General features: G+C 48.9%; 1 protein-coding gene across 1 annotated transcript in view; it reads left to right on the forward strand.

Moving 5' to 3' along the window:
- ABHD16A (abhydrolase domain containing 16A, phospholipase) overlaps positions 1-25,400 on the forward strand; it is a 35,052-nt gene that overhangs the window by 2,214 nt on the left and 7,438 nt on the right. Inside the window, exons 2-17 of the mRNA XM_035107034.2 lie at positions 3,984-4,040; positions 5,844-5,910; positions 9,922-10,008; positions 10,952-11,037; positions 11,930-12,003; positions 12,751-12,855; positions 14,284-14,398; positions 14,542-14,643; positions 15,877-15,940; positions 17,269-17,318; positions 20,030-20,153; positions 21,181-21,285; positions 23,744-23,807; positions 24,403-24,459; positions 24,683-24,745; positions 25,088-25,164. Coding sequence (XP_034962925.2) covers positions 3,984-4,040; positions 5,844-5,910; positions 9,922-10,008; positions 10,952-11,037; positions 11,930-12,003; positions 12,751-12,855; positions 14,284-14,398; positions 14,542-14,643; positions 15,877-15,940; positions 17,269-17,318; positions 20,030-20,153; positions 21,181-21,285; positions 23,744-23,807; positions 24,403-24,459; positions 24,683-24,745; positions 25,088-25,164 — 1,297 coding nt within the window. The remainder of the gene's footprint in view (positions 1-3,983; positions 4,041-5,843; positions 5,911-9,921; positions 10,009-10,951; positions 11,038-11,929; positions 12,004-12,750; positions 12,856-14,283; positions 14,399-14,541; positions 14,644-15,876; positions 15,941-17,268; positions 17,319-20,029; positions 20,154-21,180; positions 21,286-23,743; positions 23,808-24,402; positions 24,460-24,682; positions 24,746-25,087; positions 25,165-25,400) is intronic.

Consider the following 25,400-nt stretch of genomic DNA (forward strand, 5'->3'; position numbering starts at 1 on the left):
CGTCTTTCCATCTCTGGCTGGTTCGCCAGCCACAGCACCTTTTGGATAGAAATTACTTGGCCCCAGTACTCCATGCTCTGGTAACTTCCAGATTGGATTGTTGCACTTAGCTCTATATGGAACTACCCTTAAAGATGGCTCAGAAATTACAGCTGATCCGAAACGTAGCGGCCAAACGTAGCTGACTGGGGTTCCATTATGGATCTCGCACAACCCCTGTTTTAAAAGAGCTATACTGGTTTCCAGTTCAAGGTGCTCGTGCGGCGTTTAAAGCTCTAAACCAGGCATAGGCAACCTTGGCTCTTCAGATGTTTTGGAACTACAACTCCCATGATCCCTAGCTAACAGGGCCAGCGGTCAGGGATCATGGGAGTTGTAGTTCCAAAACATCTGGAGAGCCAAGGTTGCCTATGCCTGCTCAAAACAACTTAGACCCCAGATTATCTAAAAGACCACCTCCTCCCCTACAGACCTCCTCAGGTGTTAAGATCAGCAGAGGAGACCCTGCTAGTTGCTCCAGCACCTTCAGAAACTTGTGACTTTGGCCTAGTAGGATAAGACTTTTATCTGTGGCAGCCCCTAATAATAATAATAATAATAATAATAATAATAATAATAATAATAATTTTTATTTGTACCCCGCCCATCTGGCTGAGTCTCCCCTAAGTTGTGGCACTCCCTCCACACAGAGGTAATAAATAAAAATGGTGGCAGGTGGAGAACAAGCAACATCTTCAGGTAAAGGTACCCCTGACCATTAGGTCCATTAGGTCCAGTCGCGGACGATTCTGGGGTGTGGTGCTCATCTCGCTTTACTGGCTGAGGGAACAATACAGCTTCCGGGTCATATGGCCAGCATGACTAAGCCACTTCTGGTGAACCAGAGCAGCGCACGGAAACACCGTATACCTTCCTGCCGGAGCAGTACCTATTTATCTATTTGCACTTTGAGGTGCTTTCAAACTGCTAGGTTGGCTGTGTACCAAACGGTTAATCTAGCCACTAAAATATATTGAGTCGTCACAATACCAAGGAGGGTGTACTTATTTCTAGAGTCGCTGCTTTCTGTTTCACTTTTCATCCTCTCCTGTATTGTGCAATTCTCGTGCCTTTCTGTTTCCCAGAATTGCAATACATCACGTTGCAATACATCAGAATTGCAATACATCACGTTGTGTTTCCTGCCTTCTCTCCCCACCCCCACAGCGCCCTCAAATCTGCTCTGATAGGTTGGCTGGAAACCTAGAGCAGGTATGGGGGTGTGGGGAAGGTTTGCCGGGAGATGGGGGGGGAGGTTCTGCTGTGCTCACAGAAATTGTTCTGCGTGTGCAACGATTTTGTTGGACGCAGCCCAGTCATTACTGTCTGCCTCGAGAAGTGAGCTTAGTGCTTATTGAATTTTGAGAAACTCTGAGCTCTCCAGCCCCTCCCCAGCAAGGGAGATGGTGTGCGGTATTGAAGATGAATAAACTTGCATCCTGTATCCATAAACATCAAGCTTTGTAGAGGAAGAGCTACTAACTATATGTGTCCCCCGCCTTTCCGCCAGGGAGCAAAGGGCACCATGCATGAGGTTAATCCCTTAGCATTTAGAAGAGAACACTTTGCACTTTCTTTAACGCTGCAGCAACAGCTTACTCGCCTGCCTTGATCCTTGGCCGCTGCAGCATTGCACCATCCCATTGCAGGCTGTATATTGCATGTGAAGCTGTGCAGTGTCGCTGGCTTGAGATGCATCTAGTTTGAGGAACCTTTGGCTCTCCACATGTGCCTGAGCTATAACTCCTATCATCCCTGCAAGTGGGGCTGGCGGGAGTCGTAGTTCAGCCACACCTGGAGGGCCAAAGATTCCCCGCACTTGCCATACGTCATCATGAAAAAGATGGTGGCTAAGCTCCCCAAATGGCTGCTGTGTTCGTAGGACAGCCTTCCCCACAACCTGCTCCCCTCTACGGTAGTTGTTTTAGGCTACAACTCCCACCAGTCCCAGTAGCCCCAAGCTGCTGGAGGGCCGGACCGGGTTGGGAAGGGCTGCCCCAGGGGGCAGCCCTGGAAACAATGCAATAGAAATATGACAAGTCACTGTGGAGTCAAAACAGTGCTACCGGTAAGAATTTCTGCTTGCCTGAGGAGATGATATCCCCTCTCCTCCTTCATCCCCTGATGACGGGGGTTCTCCTGACCCTTTGGGGCTGACTGGGGAGCAGGGAGTCTAACTGCATGATCAGGAATTGTGGTTCTGGCTTCCACTGGCACAGCAATTTAATTTACAGTGGCCCACGATAATTCCAACCCACCACTGCTAGGCTAAGGCCAAGGGGCATGGCTCCCAGGTCTGTGGATGTGGCTTTTCAGACGGGTGTGTTTATTAAAGCAATCATCCCATTAAGCGTACTGTTTTTGGTGGACAGGGGGCGGGCGGGTGTGGGGGGACTCCCTGGTCCTGAATGGGGTCACTGTGCCCCTGAACGACCAGGTGCGCAGCCTGGGAGTCATTTTGGACTCACAGCTGTCCATGGAGGCGCAGGTCAATTCTGTGTCCAGGGCGGCTGTCTACCAGCTCCATCTGGTACGCAGGCTGAGACCCTACCTGCCCGCAGACTGTCTCGCCAGAGTGGTGCATGCTCTGGTTATCTCCCGCTTGGACTACTGCAATGCGCTCTACGTGGGGCTGCCTTTGAAGGTGACCTGGAAACTGCAATTAATCCAGAATGCGGCAGCTAGACTAGTGACTGGGAGTGGTCACCGGGACCACATAACACCGGTCCTGAGAGATCTACACTGGCTCCCAGTACGTTTCCGAGCACAATTCAAAGTGTTGGTACTGACCTTTAAAGCCCTAAACAGCCTCGGTCCTGTATACCTGAAGGAGCATCTCCACCCCCATCATTCAGCCTGGGCACTGAGATCCGGCGCCGAGGGCCTTCTGGCGGTTCCCTCATTGCGAGAAGTGAGGTTACAGGGAACCAGACAGAGGGCCTTCTCGGTAGTGGCACCCGCCCTGTGGAATGCCCTCCCACCAGATGTCAAGGCAATAAGCAACTATTTTACTTTTAGAAGACAACTGAAGGCGGCCCTGTTTAGGGAAGTTTTTAATGTTAGATGCTGTACTGTTTTTAATATTCGCTTGGAAGCCGCCCAGAGTGGCTGGGGAAACCCAGCCAGATGGGCGGAGTATAAATAATAAATTATTATTATTATTATTATTATTATTATTATTATTATTATTATTCTGCCCATGAGCATACATTGGAGTGAGAGCTAAGGTTTTTGGTCCAGTTCTGGATACTGTACTTTAGTATGCCTGTGTTATAAGAATTCTAAGGTCCCAAATATAAAGTAAACTGTTGCAACAGTTTAATAAAGATCAGGCTTACTAGCTGCTTTGCTTCTCAATAGTCTCTGGTTGACCTCTGTTATTTTCTCCTACCAATAGGGAACCCACTTAAGGACTCTATACGAGCTCTTGGATACCCCATAAAAGAAAAGGAGCAGGGTTTTTTCTAGATCACTTGCTCGGTTTCTCTTTCTCTCTCCCTCCCATTTTTTTGCTGTACAGTAATTATATTATTATTATTATTATTATTTAGTAAATTTGTATACCACCCCTCATTCGTAGATCTCGGGGTGGTTTGCAACATACAAATGCTTAGTCACCAGGCATGAGGCTGCAGTCCAGGCAAGAAGCCCTGAAGCCAATATGAGAAATCAGAAAGATTTCTGTGGTTTGCATGAGTAACAATATAGCATCAGTAAAAATTTCCTTTCATTTGGGAACTAGGGCCGTGTTGCCTACAGATACAAATGCAGGGGTTAATTGGTTAACTTCTTTGAAGCATCAGGTCCACCCCTCCCCCAAAAAACAAGCAAAACCATGCACCAGCTTTTCAAAAGAAAAGTGTCCTTCTCTCCCTTCCCTGCTCCAGCCTTTCTTCAAAAGACTTCAGCCCAAATTCAGCAACTGTTTTGTTTCTTTTCAACAGGAATCGTACTACCAGCCACGGACGCTTGAGAAACATGCAGACAGCATCCTTGCGCTGGTGAGCACATACTCTGTGCATTCCGTCTGCCAAAGTACTCTTTATCTTCCAGCTGTTCTAGACGACCTAGTGGCAGTGTGCTCATTCTGCAAAATGTGTTGGAAGCTTAGGGGTTTCCACTTAACTCAGGGGCGTAGCTAGCTGCTTTGGCACCCGGCACACAGGGGGGCACTGCCGCAAGCTGCCCACAGAGTCTGCCTGGTGGACGCAAGCCCCACGCTGCCGTTTCAGGCAGCATGGGGCCCCAAGCCGCTGCGTCACTCCCAGGAGAGATGCGTGGGTTGAGTGCGCTGCAGGCCAGGCCCCGTGGTAAGTGCCGCCCCCTGTGGGGGTACCGTTTTGTCACGCCCTCAGGGATGACACCCGGGGTGGGCCACATCCCCTGCACCCCCCTTCCTATGCCCCTGACTTAGCTCGCAGGTACTTCAATAGTCCCCCCATGTTAAAGCAAAGCAAAATCCCAGAAGCTTACTGCAAGTTAAATATTAAGCCATGCAGCACATCAGGGTCAGCCCAGAATATAGTCCAGTCCCTGCTGTGCTTGTTTTCTGCTGGCAGGAAGGTTTTGAGATATGTGTGTGTGTATACCAGGCATCCCCAAACTACGGCCCGCAAGCCGGATACGGCCTGAAGGACTCATTTATCTGGCCCGCAGCGACCCCTGCCACTTGCTGCTGCCGCCTGCTCTTACCGGTGCGGCGTGGCGTGACGCGGTTGCCCACTTCTGAGTCACAGGAGCACCGGAAATAGCTTGCGCACATGCGCAAGTGTCATTTCCGCCGCACTTCTGGGTCGGAGAAGGCCCATGCGCACAAGCTATTTCCGGTGCTCCTGCGACTTGGAAGTGCACCGGAAATAGCGTGTGTGCACGCCTATGGGCGCTCGCTCCCCGCCCCCCGGCCCACCGCATGATTGGCGCTGCAGGAACCGGCCCAAAGCATGGTAAGTTTGTTTGTATGTATACATACATACATACACACACACACACATACAGAGAGAGAGAGTGTGTGTGTTCAAATTGGGGAAAATAAATACAGTAAATGGACAAAGATTCACAAAATGTTTAGGAGTCTGCGTATCCCCAGAAAAAAGCTCTTTCTCTCTCTCTCTCTCTCTCTGTGTGTGTGTGTGGCAATATTCAAAACCATGATTCTGGCACATAGTGAGGTAATAGATTGATGAGATCACATTCTACACTGAACCATAGGTGGAGGGCTTAAAAAATAAAATAAAAACCAGTCTTTTTTCTTGCATGTAATAATCTAGCACGGCAGGGAAAGAATGCGTTAAACCTTTCTCCCTGTTGTACTAGTTTTCTACAGGCGTGGAGGGCTGTTTGTTTGTTTGTTTGTTTGTTTGCATAGGGAAGCATTCAAGAATCCCAGCGCACGTCCCTCACATGTTCCTCCATTCTGTGACGGTGCAATCCAGAGTGCCGTTATGATGACCCTGCATGTGTAGGACAGCTGGTGCCCCTCCCGGGGAATTTGGGTTTCCACCTCTCCTTGGCCCAGAATGTAACCTTTTGCTAAGAGGTTGTTGAGAGAAGCAAGACCTCATTAGGAGCAGCTCAGTGAAAGCATGTTTACTCGCAACCCAGTCCCCCTTGGTTTCCGCCAGTAGCCATGGATGCAGGGCTGCACTTTGCAGGCTTGATTCTCTCTGAGCATTAAACTAGCTCCCTTGGCTCCCTCCTCTCTGTTGCGTAAAACACCAGGGCCTTCATCAACGAGCCCCCAGAAATGCCTAGGAAAAGCCTGCTCTCTATGTGACTTAAGCCGTTCCTTTGCTCTGTCCCTGCAGGCTTCCGTACTGTGGTCCATTTCCTACTACTCTTCCCCGCTCGCTGTGTTTTACCTGTACAGAAAAGGTAATGGGCTGCTGCTCTATGGGCAAACTCTTTGGCAACGTGCTGCTGGCTCAAGCATAGCACTAGAAAGCTTCCGACGCTGGGAAGTTATGGGGGTGCGGGACTGTTAGCTCAGGGGTAAAGCACTTGTTTTGCATGCGGAAGGCTCCAGTTTCAATCCCCGGCCTCTCCAAGTGGGTCTTGGAAAGATTTGTATCCAAAACACGGGACGTCCGCTGCCTGTTAGGATGAACAGGGTGCAGGAGCTGCCTTACGCTATGTCAAACCTTGAATCCATGCATCTTAGGATTCTTTATACCACGTGCAGAGAAGCTACGGCTCATCAGATGTCGCTGAACTACAACTCCCACCATTCCCTGGCCATGCCCACTGGGGTTGATGGGAGTTGGTAATTCAGCAACATTGGAGGCGCCCACGCCTGGCACAACCAACCCTAAGCTACAGGGACTGGTGGGCTGACTGTGGTATAAGGCAGCGTCCCATGCAGGGAAGAAAACCGGAAACTTTTCACTACCATTGCCACCAGAAAATGGCTGGTGTGCCATGGAAAATAAATTTAAAGTTGCTGGCAAGCCAAAAGTACCCCCTGACAGCAGAGGCTGTGCACCACGTCATGTTTTTGTTTTTAAACTCTTTATTTCACGCTTTTACCCTGCATTTTCATCCTGTGAACCACCCCGAGATCTTCGGGTGAAGGGCAGTTGTCTAAATTTAATAAATAAGTAAACCTTCCTGCCGGCTCCTGTCAAGGGTGACTCTGCTCTTGTCCTTGTGTTTCATATTGTTGTTGGGTTAGTCGGGCAAGAGAAAGCACTTCTTCACACAACGCGTACTTAAAGCTGTGAAATCCACTCCTGGCAGAGGCAGCCAAGGCCAGTAATGTGGGCGTCTTCGAAAGAGGAATATTGCCAGCCTAGAGACCTCCCACAGAAGAGGCACACAAAGAAAGGTTTATATGAAGAGAGGCAGGGACACGGGTGGCGCTGTGGTCTAAGCCCCTCAGCCTCTTGGGCTTGCCAATCAGAAGGTTGGTGGTTCGAATCCCCTCTGTCCCAGCTCCTGCCAACCTAGCAGTTGGAAAGCATGCCAGGGCAAGTAGATGAATAGGTACCGCTACAGCAGGAAGGTAAATGGCGTTTCCGCGCGCTCTGGTTTCTGTCACGGTGTTCTGTTGCGCCAGAAGCGGTTTAGTCCTGCTGGCCACATGACCCGGAAAGCTGTCTGTGGACAAACGGCAGCTCCCTCGGCCTGAAAGCGAGATGAGCGCCGCAACCCCATAGTCGCCTTTGACTGGACTTCACTGTCTAGGGGTCCTTTACCTTTACCTTTATGGAGAGAGGCAGTCCCTGAGGTATTGTGGTCCAGAGCCATTTAAGGCTTTGAAGGTCAAAAACTAACGCTTTGAATTGGGCCCAGAAACTAATTGGCAGCTAGTGCAGTCGGGCCAGGACCAGCGCAATATGCTCACTGCTCCAATAAAAGTTTGTTCCTTATAGGAGATTGTTGTTCTCTCTCGGGGAACTGCCTTGCATCACGAGGCAGCTGCCATTCAAGGTCAGACAAAGGATTCCTTGTGCGCATGTTGTGTGGAGAATGACAAAGTGATTTTGCAAGGCTGCCTTCTGCCCTGCAAATGTTTCCTCAAAATTTTGGGTGTAGGGGGTTTACCCCTCCTCCACTTCCCAAAGTGCGATAGTCTCCCAGTGGTAATCTTCCTCCCTCCCGCCCTTCATATTTTGGGGAGGGGTGAAGCCGGGGCCTCCTAGTGAGTTCATAGATGGGGTGGAATTTGAATCGGTGCGGTGAGCCGCTTCCTGCATCACGACTTGGTCTGGTCTCTTAGCAACTTGGCAAATATTTTATTACACTTGGAAAACAGGCCCGTATCATTGGACGTACATTGGGCTTCCTCTTTTCAAAGCTCAGGTCAGCTTACGTAGGGCTCCCGGCTGTCTCCCATCTGGGCACTAATCATGTCATGTGTTTGTGTTTCAATTGCAAGCTGCCTTGAGCCTGTTTTCTTTAGAAAGGTGGCTAAACTCATTCAATAAGCAGCACAAGCACTACAGGAGCAGCAGGTTTTCCCAGACTGCCCGTTCCACACAGCGAGAGCCTTGCTTTTCCTACAGTTTTAGTTATACAGTGGTACCTCGACTTACGAAGACGATCCGTTCCGCGGCCGTCTTCGTAAGTCAAAGTCTTCGGTTGTCGAAGCGCCCGTTCTGCGCATGCGTGAAGCGCGATTTCATGCTTCTGTGCATGCACAGCAAAAAGACATTCGGGTTTGTCGACTTCGGAAGTTGAAACCTTCGGAAGTCGAGGTATGACTGTATTATTTTTAAAATAACTCCCGCAGCACGAGGCATTTTTAATCTTCCTAACAGCATGGTAAAACATAATTTATCCCCTCCCCCCGGATTTGTTATTGGCAGAAGAGTTTTTGTCAGTCTCTATGAATCTGAGGCTACCCTCCTCGCTCCCCCCTTTTTTGGAGGGTCGCACAAGTCTGAAGCCTTCATGGTTTCAGGTGCCAAAGTCACAATACCACTGGCCTATTGGCGACCTCACTTCTGAGACTGGTGTGGAATTCATCTTAAATGATTATTACTTTCAGTCAGCAAAGTGTCTGACACGTTGCATTGTTCCTATTTAGTTGCATGAGGTGTCCATATCCCACGTGAATAATCATTTAATGCGTCCCTCCCTTTAATCGCAGTCTCGGGTAATGAGGGCCAATAGAATACAGTGGTGCCTCAACTTACGAATTTAATCCGTTCCGAAGGCACCTTCGTAGGTCGAAAAAATTGTTAGTCAAAAAGCGCCATTGGAAACGTGATTTCCCATAGGAATGCATTGGAAATGGAAAAATTCGTAAGTCGAAGCAACCCCATCTAAAAATCGGAAGTTGAAAAAACCCTATCTAAAACCGCCGCGGTTTCCATTCAGATGTCGAGAAATTTGTAAGCGTTTGGCCATTTGCCCCATTCGTAAGTCGAAAAATTTGGTTGTCGAGTCATTCGTAAGTCGAGGTACCACTGTAGTTGCCAAAATGGGGCAAACGGGGTGAGGGGAGAGTGAGTTAACATGTTCAGAGGAGCCTTCAGCTTTGCAGAAGGACAGAAATTGTTTTTTAAAAACAACAGCAACTGAGGTCCGGGGCTGCCCGGTAGCTACAGAATAGTGATTGTTTTAAAAGAAAAATGGGTGTGTTATGCTCTGCTGGAGCCTAACAGCATATAGCATCCTGGAAAAAAGGTAGAGCCAGCTGGCAGATCCCTGAACAAAAGCATTCCTTCCAGGAAGTGAAGGTGCACAGCAACATTTTGTGGCTGGCCCCGTTTGTTGCGTTTTTCGGACCCTGCCGTCCTATTGATGTGCACAGTGCAACTGCCAAGGGTTTCAACATGCATAGGCCGGATGAATCGCGGCAATGTGACGGGTAACGGGGGCGGTGGAGGGGCCATTCTCATGCAGGCACCCCTCTGCTGGCCGCCGATGCTCTTTCATGTAAGCACGCCAAACGGGGTTGCCGACTTTCTCGTTGCAAGCCCTGTGCTCGGGAGCTGTTGCCCTTTGACCTTTGTGCACTGATGACAAATCACATGCTTGTGTGTTCTTCCCATGGGATAGAACAGGGGTAGGGAACCTAAGACCCCGGGGGCTGGATGTGGCCCATTCGCCTTCTCAATCCGGCCCGTGGACAGTCCGGGAATCAGCGTGCTTTTACATGAGTAGAATGTGTCCTTTTATTAAAAATGCATCTCTGGGTTATTTGTGGGGCATAGAAATTCGTTCTCCTCCCCCCCCCTCCAAAATATAGTCTGGCCCACCACATGGTCGGAGGGACAGTGGACCAGCCCATGGCTGGAAAAGGTTGCTGACCCCTGGGATAGAATAAAAGTTCTGAGCGCAGTTCTCGCTGTAAGAAAAGCATCCCAGGCAAAGCAGCCTCTTGAGGTTCCGAGTGCTTGTTCTGACTGCCTCCCCCTCTTTGCTTGCCTCTCTTTCCAGGGTATTTGACGATGTCGAAAGTTGTTGCTTTCTCTCACTATGCCGGGACCATGCTGCTCCTGCTGGCGGGAATCGCCTGCCTCAGAGGTGAGCGTTTCCTGGAGTCTGAAGGCTCTTGGCAGAAGAGGGGAACCTGTGCCCCCTGCCCAGTATCCCCAGACTACAACTCACGCCCTTCCTGGCTAGTGGCGATGCGCGCTGGGGCTGACGGGAGCTGGGGGTTGTATTCAGCTACGTTTTACTCAGAGCAAAGCCATTGAAATTGATAGACCCAAGTTAGCCATGTTCATTCATTTCTGCAGGTCTACTCTAAGTAGGACCAGCATTGACTGGAGCCCAACAATGTCTTGGAGACCTTATCCATTGAGTCAGGAGCCACCATGCCTTCCTTGGATTTTGGTGGCATGAAATAGTCTGATTCATATTTTTTTTATGTAGGGCCATCAATGCATTTAAGCATTTGCATGTTTCCTTCCTCGGTCTTCAGCTCACAACATGTTTGGAGGGGGGGGGGAGGAGGGAACAACCTAGAAGCTATCACACCACACCGCAATTATAAAATCAGTAAAACAGAAAGAAAACAGCAGATTAAGCAAAGTAAACATGATGGTTTGCGACCAGCTAATAACACAAAAGCAGGCTGGCTGAAATCAATGGACTTTAGTTAGTCGCCACTGATTTCAGCAAGTCTGCTTCAGATTTTGACTTACTTGGATTCAACCCACCTTGGCAGGGTAGCACAAGGGGGAAAGTCATGTCTGTGCCCCAAGGAGCTTCCAAACGACACTTCGACCGGAGAGGGAACAGGAGAACGGCCAGTAGGCAAGAACGGCAGGAATAATATTTATGATATCAAGGGGTTAAACCCAAAGGCTTCATAGAAGAGAGAGCTTTTGAGGAGGGGTGGGGATAAAGTGAGTGGGGAGGTGGTGCTTTGTGGGGGCTGAAGCAGAAGAGGCAGCTGGATGCTGTGGGGCTTCAGTCCCTGAAAGCTTTTCAAATCCAAACTCTTCTTTCCTCCTCTTTTCAGGCATCGGTCGCTGGACAAACCCCCAGTATATCCAGTTCATCACCATCCTAGAGGATGCACACCGGTATGGCACCCCTGAGCACAAGGTAAGAGTGGCTGCAATTGACAGGCCCCATCCTGATTGACTCTCAGGGCCATCCCATCACCCCCTGACTACCCTCTGGGAGCTGCACTCCCAACATCTAGAAGGCCATAGATTCCCCATTCCTGATCTGTTTAGACTTACTCCTTGCCTTTCCCTTGGCTTCTCTGTGGCTTGTAGTTTTAAGGAAGTGCTGTTCGTACCATGCTGAGGAGGACTGCACTGAGGAAGAACGGTGGGAGCCACCCCCTCCTCCTGTTCCTGATCCTGAATCTTCCTAGGAGCAATATAGAGGACAGTATAGATTTGGAACAGTACCTTGCAGAGGGGCATAGTTCAGAAGCAGAAGCCGGGAAATATTGGATGGGGAATAGCTTGGAGAAGAAACACTGGGAGAGAGATGGTTAACAGATTCACTGTCTCTGGAAAGCATCCATCCCACTTTCCCCAAGGTCAAGGAGAGCTGAGAAAGTGGCAGAACAGAAAGCACAGAGGGTACAAACTCAGGTTACAAGACATAGGAGTAATGTAGATTAATAGGGACGGAAGGGGAGTAAGCCTTAATTGGGAGCACCGTCATTCTAGAGATGCGTTCTGTTGCCTCTCGCTGTGATTATTAAAGATTCTAACTGGTAAGAAGACTCCTTTTCCTTTGTTCCGCTTATCTACGGCCAAGGGGGAAGAAGCCGATTCCCTGAAGCCTGACACATGTTCCGCAATTGATCCCGGGAAAGATTGGTTGATCCCAGGGGAAATATTGAGCGCCAACTGAAATAGGCGAAAGGTTTGCCTCCTTTCCAGTCTGTGTCTGAAAGCCCATTGAGTCAGAAGCTTTGTTGACCCATTGATTCAGCATCTACATCCGTGATTTTTCTCACGCTTTCTCTGCATTGCAGAAGAAACTTGCCAGTTACAACTTTGATTTCCGGAGCTGGCCTGTGGATTTTCGGTGGGATGACGCTACGAGTCGGTGAGTGGGTTGGGAGGAAACAGGAGTCCGTCCTCCTGGTCTCTTCTCCACTCTCCACATTCCTTACCCTTGAAGGCAGCTCTTGCTTAGGAAAAGCCAGTGTTTCCTGCTATAGGCTTCCCTTCTATAGTTAATCATGTTATGTTCCAGTAGATGTGATTAGAATGTGCATAAAGGCCCAGCAATGTGCACAATCACAGGATTGTAGAGTTGGAAGAGACCCTGAGGATCATCTATTCTAACCCCCTGCAAGGCAGGAATTTGCAGCCGTCCCATGCAGGGATTGAACCTGCAACCGTGGCATTATCAGACCACGCTCTAACCCACTGAGCTATCCAGGATCTCCAGACATATTGGAAGACACATATGAATGGCACCAGCTGGGGATTTGCATGCTAGCCAATGCATGACGTCTCCAAGTGATGTGGAAAGAGCATTCATGAATTGAGTCATTTCATACCTTTCTGGTTGGTGTGCACATTCTTCCTTGGAGACTTTGCACATTCACCGGCAAATGTGTGTAAATTCCAGCGTGTCATTTTTGCACATTACCTAGTTGGGGTACATAGCTGCCTATTTACCTCCCAGATATGCATATGTTCTCCGCTATCTCTAGGGCAACTTTCACCAACCTGTTGCCCTCCAGATGTTTGGGGCATGGAGCTGACGCGTCTTGTAGCCCTCGGAGCACCCGGAGGGCGCTAGAGAAAAGAAGTCGGGGTATTCACTTCCCACTCCCTCCTGCAGGTCAGATTCCCGAAATGTTCCCCTGTTGCGGTCAGAACCAAAGCACCGGAGTGCTGTCAACGGCTTCCTCCATGCCCTTAAAAAGCTGCCCTGCCAGATTGCCAGGTAAACCTCCTTTTTCGCTCTTTGCCCTTTTGCAAAGTGTAGCTTGGAAGCATGAGCCCCTGCCTGCTGATGCCCACAATTATCAGTGTTTGGCCTTTTGACATGCCAGGAGCCCAACTTAAACGTGCTCAAAGATTGGCTGTCTCATATTCTACTCAGCAGCTTTGATTGGTTGATTGTTCAGTACAGTGGTACCTTGGTTCTCAAACGCCTTGGTACTCAAACAACTTGGAACCCAAACACTGCAAACCCGGAAGTAAGTGTCCAGAAGCCGAACATGCTCCGTTTTGAATGTTATGCTTCTGATTTGAGTGCCACACTTCCATTTTGAGTGTTACGCTGAGGTCTGTCTGTTTTTGCTATTTGTTTTGCTTTTTTGTGGCTCTTTTTGTTTCGTTTTTGTGACTGTGTGGAACCCAGTTCAGCTACTGAATGATTGATTGTGTGACTGGAGTACACTATTTATTGTTTTCATTTTATGGACCAATGGTCTCATTAGATAGTGTAATTCATGTTAAATTGCTGATTTAAGGGTTGTTTCTAAAAGTCTGGAATGGATTAATCCATTTTGCATTACGTTCTATGGGAAAGCACGCATTGGTTTTGGAACCAACTTCCGGAACGGATTAAGTTTGAGAACCAAGCTACCACTGTACAGTGAAACCTTGGAACTTGAATGTAATCCGTTCCGGAAGACCGTTCGACTTCTGAAACGTTTGAGTTCCGAGGCGCGGCTTCCAATTGGCCGGCAGCTAGGTTTTTGCACAAGGGAAGCCACATCGGACGTTCGTGTTCCGAGGAACGTTCGAAAACTGGAGCACTTCCTTCCAGGTTTTGGGCATTCAGAAGCCAAAACGTTTGAGAATGGAGCTGTTTGAGAACCAAGGTTTGACTGTATATGAGGAGGGCTGGATATTAAGTTGAAAGGATAATGAATGAATAAATGAATGATTGGCTGGTGGGAAGAGAGTCTCTTGGACTCTTGGGTTCCTCATTGGCTGTGGTGGGAATAGGGAGGGCCAGCTAATTTTTTTAATGGTTTTTATTAAAAGATTTTCATAGTTAACAAGGGTCTCTGTTTTCAATTCATAGAGTCCTTTCTACGGGTCAGTTATATTTGCTCTGAGACACTGTTGTCATAGAGAGGGTGAGGTTGGTGGGGAGAAAGAGGGAAGATAATGAACCTTCCTTCTTTTGCTTAGTATATGTGCAGAGTTTTTGTGTCGGGGTCGCGAGGGTAAATTCTTCATTTGTCAGCTTGTTTGTTTTTGTCGGGGATGCGAGAGGTTGGGGAGCCCAGAGCATGGTTGGCTGGCGATGCAATGAGCCGCAAACTTTCCACTGAGTTTTCCAAAGCTCAGCATGGCGGCTGCATGCTTTGCAGACACCGATCCCTTATTTCTCCTTTTTTTCTTTTTTCCTTGACAGCTTCCTAGTGGCTCACACCTTTGGGCGACGCATGCTGTACCCAGGCTCTGTGTATCTACTGCAGAAGGCCCTCATGCCTATGTTGCTCCAAGGGCAGGCCCGACTGGTGGAGGAAGTGAGTGCCAGCTGGCCGAGAAGCTGTGATCAGTTTCTCCGTAGCCGGACGACACGGAAGTGCTACTTCCCGGCTTCATTTTGCACCTGGGAAGCTAAGAGGCTTAAATCCCAATCGTGCTCTGTCCCTCTTGTATGTTGCAGTGCAACGGGAAGCGAGCAAAGCTGGCGGCTTGCGATGGAAATGAAATCGACACCATGTTCATGGACCGCAGAGAGACCTTTGAGCCGCAAGGCAGGAAACTGGTGAGTTGACACCCAAGGACTAGCGCTCAAGATCTTGTTCATTCATCCAGTGCTGTGCAGGGGCAAGAGATGAAGGAAGGGTGTAATAATAATAGTAGTAGTAATCATCATCACCATCATCTATATACAGTCGTACCTCGGGTTACGACCACCTCGGTTTGCGAACAATTCGGGTTACGAACTGCGCAACCTCGGAAGTGTTTTCGCCGCGTGCGCAGAAGCGGCGCGCGCGGTCTGCGCAAAGCGCGAAGATAGCGAAAATAGCACTTTGCGCATGCGCAAAATGGCGCTTTGGGTCGCGTTCGGGTTACGAACTTTTAGGGTTACGAACTGCGATCCGGAACGGATCGTGTTCGTAACCCAAGGTATTACTGTATATAAAAATGTAAAAACGGCATGTGGGTGTGTTTCCACTTTTCACCGATAGCCTTCAAATTTGCACACAATGTCCCATACTACTGAGAGATTAATCTTATAAAGTTTGCTAAGACAGATGTCACACCTACGCCACGTAAAAACCCCAAATCCCCGTGTTACAGAACACACAACTCACCCAAAAGTGCATGCTGGGAAAAGAACCTTCCCTCTCAACAGCACCTCAGCTGCTGTTTACATACTAGGCTGAAGCCTTTACAGACTAGGCCGAATGGAGGTACTGACTCGCCTGGGTGGGGGTTGGGGGGAGGAGGGGATGGGATAGGTCAGGACACGGTGGGGCCAGTCACAGGGATGACCCAGGGGGTGGGGGGAAGAGGGGACATGATACGTCATGGATCGACACAGGGTGGTGGCAGTCACAGGGATTAGCCACGGCAACGCGTGGCAGGGCCAGCTAGTAAATATAATATAATTTATACCCCGCCCATCTGGCTGGGTTTCCCCAGGCACTCTGGGTGGCTCCCAATAGAATATTAAAAACACAATAAAACATCAAACATTAAAAACTTCCCTAAACAGGGCTGCCGTCAGATGTCTTCTAAAAGTCGGATAGTTGTTTATTTCTTTGACATCTGAAGGGAGGGCATTCCACAGGACAGGCGTCACTACCAAGAAGGCCCTCTGCCTGGTTCCTTCTCTTAGCAAGGGAACCACCAGAAGGCCCTCAGAGCTGGACCTCAGTTTCCGGACTGAACAATGGGGGTGCAGACACTCCTTCAGATTTCGCTTGCCGCAAGGTACATCTCCCGCTGGCTTCAAATGTAATAGCTTCCCTCTCTCCCTTTGTCTCTGCAGGTGATTTGCTGTGAAGGAAATGCAGGCTTTTATGAAGTTGGCTGCCTCTCCACTCCGCTGGATGGTATGCTTCAAGTCTCTCTTTCCCCCCACCAAAAAACAAAGCAAAACTGTCAGGCTTATAATGGAAGGTTCTCCTGGATCTTTTCATTGTACTGTTTGAGAGAGGGAAGCACATTTGGGCGCAACCATTCTAGTTCCATTTTTTCCAGCTTGGACAGTGTTGCTTAAGGTTCTGAGTCAAGACGTTCTGATTCCCAGAACCTGATGCAGGAATTTTTGACTGTGGTGCTGGGGACCTGTGAATTGCCTTTTTGCTGCCTCTTCAGATATTTCTGGGACTGAGCCAGAGAGCAGGGGGTTTTACCATCTGTGCAACTCTCCACTAATACGCGCCCTTCCCTGGGATGCAGAGATATGCTTGGCCCTGGTACATTCAGATCTAGCTGGGGAGAAAAAAACTGAGCTTCCCTTCTTCTGCTCCCCAAATGCTGCACTTCAGTTGCTTCTCCACTTGATAAAAAGAACGGCAATTCCTCGTTTATTGCAACTTGGAAGCGGCGCCGCATGAACAGGCTAACAAGCGAAAATGTCCTTCAGCCAAAGAAGCAGAAGCGACATTTTGTGAAGCTCGTGGGGACCTGCGTAGGGCAGAACCTGTTGCTGCTGGGCTTTCCAAGCCCTTGTTCATGAGATGCATTCCTCATAAATCAGGCCTTTGGCTGATTAACATCCGATGCCCTTTTAAAATGTGTTGTGGAAGAGGGGAGGATTATTGGGTTGTCTTTATTTTTATTATGTATTTTTAAAGTATATATTGTGATTTTCTGTTGTGGATCACCCTGAGATCCACGGGTATAGGTAAAGGGACCCCTGACCATTAGGTCCAGTCGTGACCGATTCTGGGGTTGCGGCGCTCATCTCACATTATTGGCCGAGGGAGCCGGCGTACAGCTTCCAGGTCATGTGGCCAGCATGACAAAGCCGCTTCTGGCGAACCAGAGCAGCACACGGAAACGACGTTTACCTTCCCGCCGGAGCGGTCCCTATTTATCTACTTGCACTTTGATGTGCTTTCGAACTGCTAGGTTGGCAGGAGCTGGGACTGAGCAACGGGAGCTCACCCCGTTGCAGGGATTCAAACAGTCGACCTTCTGATCGGCAAGCCCTAGGCTCTGTGGTTTAACCCACAGCGCCAGCCGCGTCCTGGGTATTAGGGCAGTATACAAATCATATCATCATCACCATCATGCCAGCCACCCATGACAGCACCTCTCCACGCTTGGGATTTCCAGCAACCGATGTTCAGAGACGGTCAAGTTAATCGCAGCTATCATGCTCAGTGACAGCCTTACCTCCCATGAATTCACCCTCTCTCTTTCTCCCTTCTAGCTGGATTCTCAGTGCTGGGATGGAATCACCCTGGATTTGCAGGCAGCACGGTGAGCTACGTCGAGACTTTAAATTGGATTACTTTTAGGGCATCCCGTGGATGTTGTCCGGATAAATCCAATTTAGGTGGACCCATTTGGAATCGGGCACAGGGACTCTGGGCGCCTGCCTACCTCCGGTGGTGAGAAAGATGTGCCCTTCCATTTGGACATTTCCTCAAGTCACTTGGAATTCTGGATATCGAGGCTTCTCTCTTACTGGTCTCTGCTTTGCACTGTCTCCCTTAATAAAAGAGAGAGCAGCACAGCAGTTGGTCTTTCCACAAGGAAGGGTAGGCCCCTGCTATCCAGTATGCGGGGATAGAATGCCATTCCATTTAGCACTGGATCAGTGCTGGAGATTCTAGCGCAAGAAACCCCAAACCCACGTCCTGGAGCATTCTATCCTTATGCAGCAAAGCAAAATTGGCAAAACGGTAGCTTTCTTCCTGAACAGAATTGCAAATGCTTCTGAACAAATAGCAACGACTCCTATTTCAAGTGGGCTTTAATTGTAGAGTTGGAAGGGGACCCCCAAGGGTCATCTAGCGCAACCCGCTGCAATTCAGGGGTCATCGTAACTGCATGTAAATTGTTTCCATGTGTTGAAGCTGCCTCTTCTCTCCTAAAGTCTCTCATTCTCTACCCGGCTTGGCTTTTTAACAATCCATAGGGGCTGACTTCAGGTTTGAGGGGGACCCTGGGCAATGCATTCACCCCCTTTCATTCGTGAGCCCTGGCAGGCAGCTGTGGCTTGGACAGCACCAGGTTTCTGTGTCCAGTCACCATCTTTGTTATCCCCAGTGCCCTCAAAGTAGCGTTCCAGTACATCGTGGGAAATTGCAACAGCATCTGGTCCTGGCCCACCTAGCGTTGCTTGAAGCATCAGGCCAGAAAATATATTTTACGGGCTGCTCAGGTCAGACACCTGTGGCAGACCCTGCTGAGGCATTCGAGCCCTGGCAGCTGTTGCCAGTTGCCAATGACAGCCCTGCAAGCACAGCAGAGTAAATTCTTGATCTCTCCTTGGGATACCATGGGTGCTTGTCTCTGAAGATTCCTCATTTGCCTAAAGAGAGCAGGCAGCCTTAAAATGCACGGTTGCTAAATCCTGTCAAATGAAATCAAGCATTTCTAGTAATTGCATCCATTCAACCCCGAGATTGACTCAGAGGGGTGAAGAGACCTCATATTGCTGCGTCTGGGACAACTGATTTTAAGCCTGTTCTGTTCTGCCTCGTAGAAACCTGAGCAGTGTTTTGCTTGCAGCTCAGGGCAGCGCTATTTGCTATTGCATGCATGTGCACACTGGGAAATGCGGGTGATCCTTGAAGGAGCTGTAATATATGGCACTGCCCTGCACCTGTTTGCACAGAAATCCCAAACTCGGAAAACCCTAAATTTCTGACATGTGTGGCTTAGAAGTGAGGCCCTGTCAGGCTTTGCGGAATCAGATCCCTCCCACAGTGGCAGCCAAGAATCAGAGAAACGATAAAAGTTCTTACCAAGCAATTTATTCAGTAATTCACAGAGAGTGATGAAGGAATGCAGCCTTCCATAAATAATGGTGTTGCTCCAAGTAAAGTCTCACCCCCTACGTCTCCCCTATTAGACGTCTCTCCTGCTTTGGCTGATCTGAGCTTTGTGCTTCTGAGCTCTCTGTTCTAATACCCTCAATGCCTGTCTGGTTCTGGGAGAAAGGGGGGGGGGTCAGGAATGCTTTCCAAGGACACGTGAGTCTGTCAGCTGTCTCTCCCCTGGTGCTGCTTCTTCCTGCTGTTCCTCTTCCAAGGTTTCCTAGCTTCTGCCCTCTGCAGCCTCTGAACTACGCCCTTCTGCAAACCACTGTTCTAAATCTATACAGTGGTGCCTTGGTTCTCAAACTTAATCCATTCTGGAAGTCCGTTCCATGCTTTTTAAAAACAACCCCTAAAACAGCAATTTAACATGAATTTTACTATTTAACGAGACCGTTGATCCATAATAGACAATGTACTGCAGTCAATCAATCAATCAATCAGTAGCTGAACTGGGTTCCACACAAGTCACAAAAACAAACAAAAAGAGCCACAAAAATGCAAAATAAATAGCAAAAACAGACAGAACTCAGCATAACACTCAAACTGATGTGTGGCACTCAAAATGGAAGTGTGGCACTCAAATCGGAAGTGTAACACTCAAAGCGGAGCACGTTCGGCTTCCGAAAAAAGTTCGCAAACCGGAACACTTGCTTCTGGGTTTGCAGTGTTTGGGTTCCAAGTTGTTTGAGTACCAAGGCGTTTGAGAACCAAGTTACCACTGTACTGTCCTCCTGTTCTCGGGAAGGTTCGGGAGAAGAGTGGGGGAGTCCCCACCATTCCTCCTCAGCCAGCCCCTGACAGGCCCCTTCTCAAGAGGCAAGCAAGCAATTGAAAACATTTGTTTGTCCCTTGTTATCTGAAGCATTTTTACCCTGCCTTTCGGCTGAGACGGTTCCCGGGACAGCTTACAAAGATCGCTTAGGTAGCCAGCCCCTGCTTTTGGCCTCTAAAAGACATGACACAAAAGGAATAGGGAAGGAGGAAGAATTGGAAAAGGAGGTTTGCATGAAGTATAAAATAAAAAAGCGAGAGGAAGCAGAGAGGAAAGCAAAGCTCTCCTTGATCATGATACCCTCCCTGCTCTCCCAAGAGTCTTCCCTCCCAGCTTCTCCTTGCGCTCACCATTTCCCTCTCCTGCCTCAGGGAGTGCCGCTGCCTCAGAATGAAGCCAACGCCATGGACGTAGTGATGCAGTATGCCATCCACCGCTTGGGCTTCTTCCCTGAGGACATCATCCTCTATGCCTGGTCCATTGGGGGCTTTACAGGTGAGAAGCACAGCTAGCCAGAGCTGTGATGGGTGGATAGGCAGGGGGAATGGGATTAGCCAGAGATGGCCTGGAACAGGCAGGAAGACGACAGTGCACGATTTGCCACTGGATTCCTGGGAATATGTGCAAGGCCTTGTGAAGGAAACCCTTCTTGAAGGCATAATGATGATGATGATGATGATGATGATGATGATGATGATAATTTATTATTTATACCCCTCCCATCTGGCTGGGTTTCCCCAGCCTCTCTGGGCAGCTCCCAACAGAATTAAAAGCAAAAACAAAACATCAAATATTAAAAGTTTCCCTAAAAAGGGCTGCTTTCAGGTGTATTCTAAAAGTCAGATAGTTGTTTATTTCCTTGACATCTGATGGGAGGGTGTTCCACAGGGTGGGCGCCACCACCGAGAAGGCCCTCTGCCTGGTTTCCTGTAGCCTCACTTCTCGCAATGAGGGAACTGCCAGAAGGCCCTCGGAGCTGGACCTGAGTGTCCAGGCTGAACGATGGGGGTGGAGATGCTCCTTCAGGTGTACTAGGCCAAGGCCGTTTAGGGCTTTAAAGGTCAGCACCAATACTTTGAATTGTGCTCGGAAACGTACTGGGAGCCAGTGTAGGTCTTTCAGGACCGGTGTTATATGGTCTTGGCGGCACACGGTGTCATCCCCCTGGGATTGGGCGAGGGGGGTATTTATGCCCAGAGATTGAAAGTCCCCCACGAGTTGACACAATGCACAATCCGCCAGTAAGTTATCCTTCTATAAGCCGGTGCAAACAAGGCACGTCCATGCCTTCAAGAAACCTTGCTAACAAACAAACGGTTCTGATGTTTCTAGCCATAAACAAGAGCGGAGAGTTGGAATGATATTATAAGTTTTGGGAGCAGCAAACCATAGGATGGGAAGGAGTCAAAACTTGGTGGCAGTCAAACAGGGGAGCAGAGTGGCGTCGAGGCTCCGTCCAGTGAACCTTTGAGTGCTCCAATAACTCCTCTGTCTCTCTCTCTTCTCTCCTCCAACCCAACAGCCACTTGGGCCGCCATGTCGTACCCGGACGTCAGTGCCCTTATTCTGGACGCCTCCTTCGATGACCTCGTTCCTCTTGCCCTCAAGGTCATGCCGGAAAGCTGGAGTAAGGGGAAGCAAGCAGAAAATGCACATCTTTTTTTTACTATGGTCAAATGCTTTCAGACCCTTTTATTTGTTTGGTTTTTAAATAAAATCCACCCCACCACAGAGAGTTAATATGCAATATTTCTCAGTGCAGGGCTTTCCACCTCCCCCCCCCCAAGTGCTCAGGCCATTCATCGTGCGCACCCTAGCAGTAACCCTTGAAAGCCTTGGTACACGTTTTGGGGGGCCGTGCTGAGATTTCAGTGGCTGCCTGTCAGTAAGTGCGTTCCCCATGATGAGATTTGAACCAGGAACTCCTGGGTCACAGCCCATGCTTATAAGGACTGTTCCCTGTTCACTAGCAGGTCATCCTGGGGGTCTCATTCTCTTCCATAATTTGGACTCAGGGGACCCCTCACCTTGATTTTTGTTCTGAGTCATGGTCATATATCTCCCCCCCCCTTTAATGTTTGCCAGGCTAGGGATAAAGTGTTTCTCCCTTTGCCACCTAAGCTCTTGTCTTCGCTATTTTAGCCATACCTTTGTGCAATATGTCACTCTGCCCCACCAAGATCCCCAGTCCTGGAGAGGCATTCGTATGGACCAGACGTCTTAGTTTACACTTCCCTTTCCATTTCCTCATAGTTTAAACCCACCAAGAGTGTGTGGTATTTGTGGTTTCTGTTGTGGCTGCTGTGTGTTTCCCCAAAGAGTAAGGGGAGGGTGTTCCTAGAGAGGATCCCACCCCCCATTTGAAGGGGATGTGGTGTTTACAAAATGTACAGGTTGAGCAGATATTTACTAGTGCATGGTAAATGTGTGCAGGCAGCGAATGTCAGCCCAGAATCCTGAAATTCTAAAAAGCTATGGGTACAGTCCTCTGGGACGTGGGTGGCACTGTGGGTTAAACCACAGAGCCTAGGGCTTGCCGATCGGAAGGTCGGCGGTTCGAATCCCCGTGATGGGGTGAGCTCCCATTGTTTGGTCCCTGCTCCTGCCCACCTAGCAGTTCGAAAGCACGTCAAAGTGCAAATAGATAAATAGGTACCGCTCCGGGGGGAAGGTAAACAGCGTTTCCGTGCACTGCTCTGGTTTGCCAGAAGCGGCTTTGTCATGCAGGCCACATAACCTGGAAGCTGTACCCCGGCTCCCTCGGACAGTAAAGCAAGATGAGCGCCGCAACCCCAGAGTCGGTCACGACTGGACCTAATGGTCAGGGGTCCCTTTACCTTTACAGTCCTCTAGATGTGTACTTTAGGGGTAAACCCCATAGATTTCAAAGGGACACGATGCTGTCTTACACAGTCAGACAAATATACAGTCTATCCTGGCACTGTCTATTCTAACGCACAGCGGATCTATAAGATTTCCCCAGCCTGGTTACCCAGAGATCCTTTTAAGTAGTGATGCCAAGACCTATACTTGAAGCCATTCACATGCAAACCCTGTTCTCTTATTGGTGGCTTATGATCCCTTTCCTTTAATGCCACATCAGTATCATACAACTGTAGAGTTGGAAGGGACCCCGAGGGTCCTCTAGTCCAACCCCCCTGCAATGCAGGAATCTCAACTAAAGCATCCATGATGGATGGCCACCCAACCTCTGCTTAAAAACCTCCAAGGAAGGAGAGTCCCATCACCTCCTAAGGGACTCCATTCTTCACCACTCTCAGCTGTGAAACCGCTTGATCCCCTTGTGTCCCTTTAATGAGAGATATATCCTAGGTGACAGGCTATCCAAAAAGGCTTAGGTGATCTATTTATTATTAATTAATGAATATTAATGATTAAATTTATATACCGCCCTATACCCACAGGTCTCAGGGCAGTTCACAACATAAAATCAAAATACAGTCGTACCTTGGTTCTTGAATTTAATCCGTTCCGGGAGTCCGTTCGACTCCCGGAACGGTTTGAAAACCAAGGTGTGGCTTCAGATTGGCTTCAGGAGCTTCCTGTATGCAATCGGAAGCCGCACGCCAGATGTTCGGCTTTTGAAAATCGTACGGAAACTGAAATGCTCACTTCTGGGTTTTGATCGTCCGGGAGCCGAAACGTACGAATTTTGAGGCATTCAGCTTCCGAGGTTCCACTGTGTAAAAACACAAAATGCATAATAAAAACAAAAACAAAAACAACCCAATAACACCCTCCCTCTCCCCAACACATTTTTAAAAGGCACTGGATGTCAATCAGCCCAAGGTCTGGTTAAAGAGGGACGTTTTTGCCTAAAGTTGTACAATGAAGGTGCCAGTCGAACTTCTCTGGGGAGGGATCTACTAATTGTCCATTTTGTCTCTGCCACTTCCTGTCAGTGAGCAGCCCTCCCTCCCACCCACCTCCACTGCACAATAAGTGGTGATTTTGGGTGGGGAAGAGTTAAGCCAGATTACTGTGAAAACTCTGGAAGAGGATTGAGTTACGGACATGCTTGCTGGTGGACGAAGCTGATCTAACGCCTTGCCTTCCTTCCATAGGGGGCTTGGTCACCAGAACTGTGAGGCAACACCTGAACCTAAACAACGGGGAACAGCTTTGCAGGTAGGCAGCAAAGGAAAAACTGGATAGTTGAAAAAGCGCCAGCAGGAAAATGAGGAGGAAGTAGCAAACAGGTTGACATCTAACCTGTGGAATAGTGAAGCTGGGTTTTGCACATCAGTGAAAAGCCAGGGTGGAAATGAGCTGGTGTTAAAAACAGGCAGGCTGGCGGCCCCCAGATGGATAGGGTGGTTTTTTCCTTCCCAGGGGAATGCAGCTGTCTGTCCGCCTTTCAAGGGGATATTTTTAGCCATCTCACCCCTTGCTTTTTCCTGTAAGACCAATTGCAGTCGTTAACAGTCGTCCACAGGTTTACCACTCCTATCAGCCAATCACCCATTCCTACCACCCTTCTGAGTAATACCCCTCCCCGCCCTCTCACTATATATAAGGGTCTGGTGACTTCTGTTTCAGTGTATCTGAAGAAGTGTGCATGCACACGAAAGCTCATACCAATGACAAACTTAGTTGGTCTCTAAGGTGCTACTGGAAGGAATTTTTCTATTTTGTTTCGACTACGTCAGACCAACACAGCTACCTACCTGTAACTAAATCTTCAGACAATGCACATGCCTTGACATGGTCTCATCCTCTTCAGATACCAGGGCCCCGTGTTGCTGGTGCGCAGAACCAAAGATGAGATCATCACTACGACGTGAGTAAAAACTGCAGTGGAGAAAAATAGCCTGCTGTCTGGCCAGCATTGCTAAGCCGTACCTGTCCCAGCTGAGATGTGAACGATGAGATAGTGGAAATGTTGCTTTTACATAATTGCTGTGCCTCAGAGAAGAGGGTGGCCTAGGGGAAAATCCTTGTCATCTTTGGTGGAATACACAAGAGTGATACAGTCCTAACTCTATGCACTTCTGGTTCTCTAGGGTTCCTGAAGACATCATGTCCAACAGAGGGAATGATTTGCTTCTGAAGTTGTTGCAGCACAGGTGAGCAGGTGTTGAAATCATAGTCTCAGCTGCACCATCTCAAAATTATTGTAGGTTCCCTTGCTCTCTCATTTTCTCCTGTATGACAATGACTGCTGCCGGGGCGAAGCTAAAACCCGCTTTAAAGGGTTCTAAAAATCAATTACATGGCGCTTTTGTGGGTTGACATGTAGCCACATACCCTGATTTTTTTTGGTAACCCCCTTTTTCCACTATCTCTTAACTTCTCCTCTGTGTCACTGCCCTCCCCTTCCCTCTGCACCCAACAATGACCCTCCTCACTTCTCTTTTTTTGTTGTTGCTGGTTGTGATCTGTTTCAACAAGCTTCTCCCTACCTCCAGGTATCCCAAAGTCATGGCCGAAGAGGGCATCCGAGTTGTACGAGAATGGCTGGAGGCTTCCACACCCATGGAGGAAGGTAAAGTTGGCAAATGCCAGGACAGGAGCAGGCAACATGGTCCGCCTCCAGGTCTGGTGAGCTACAAACTTCCCATCAGCCCCAACCAGCATGGGCAGTGGTGTGATGGAAGTTTGGGGGGCCACAACATCTGGAGGCTAATATCACGTTGCCTTTGTTGTTGTTTAGTCATTTAGTTGTGTCCAGTTCTTCATGACCCCATGGACCAGAGCACGCCAGGCACTCCTGTCTTCCAC

This window comes from Zootoca vivipara, chromosome 2, assembly GCF_963506605.1.
Source record: "Zootoca vivipara chromosome 2, rZooViv1.1, whole genome shotgun sequence".
NCBI classification, from domain to species: domain Eukaryota; kingdom Metazoa; phylum Chordata; class Lepidosauria; order Squamata; family Lacertidae; genus Zootoca; species Zootoca vivipara.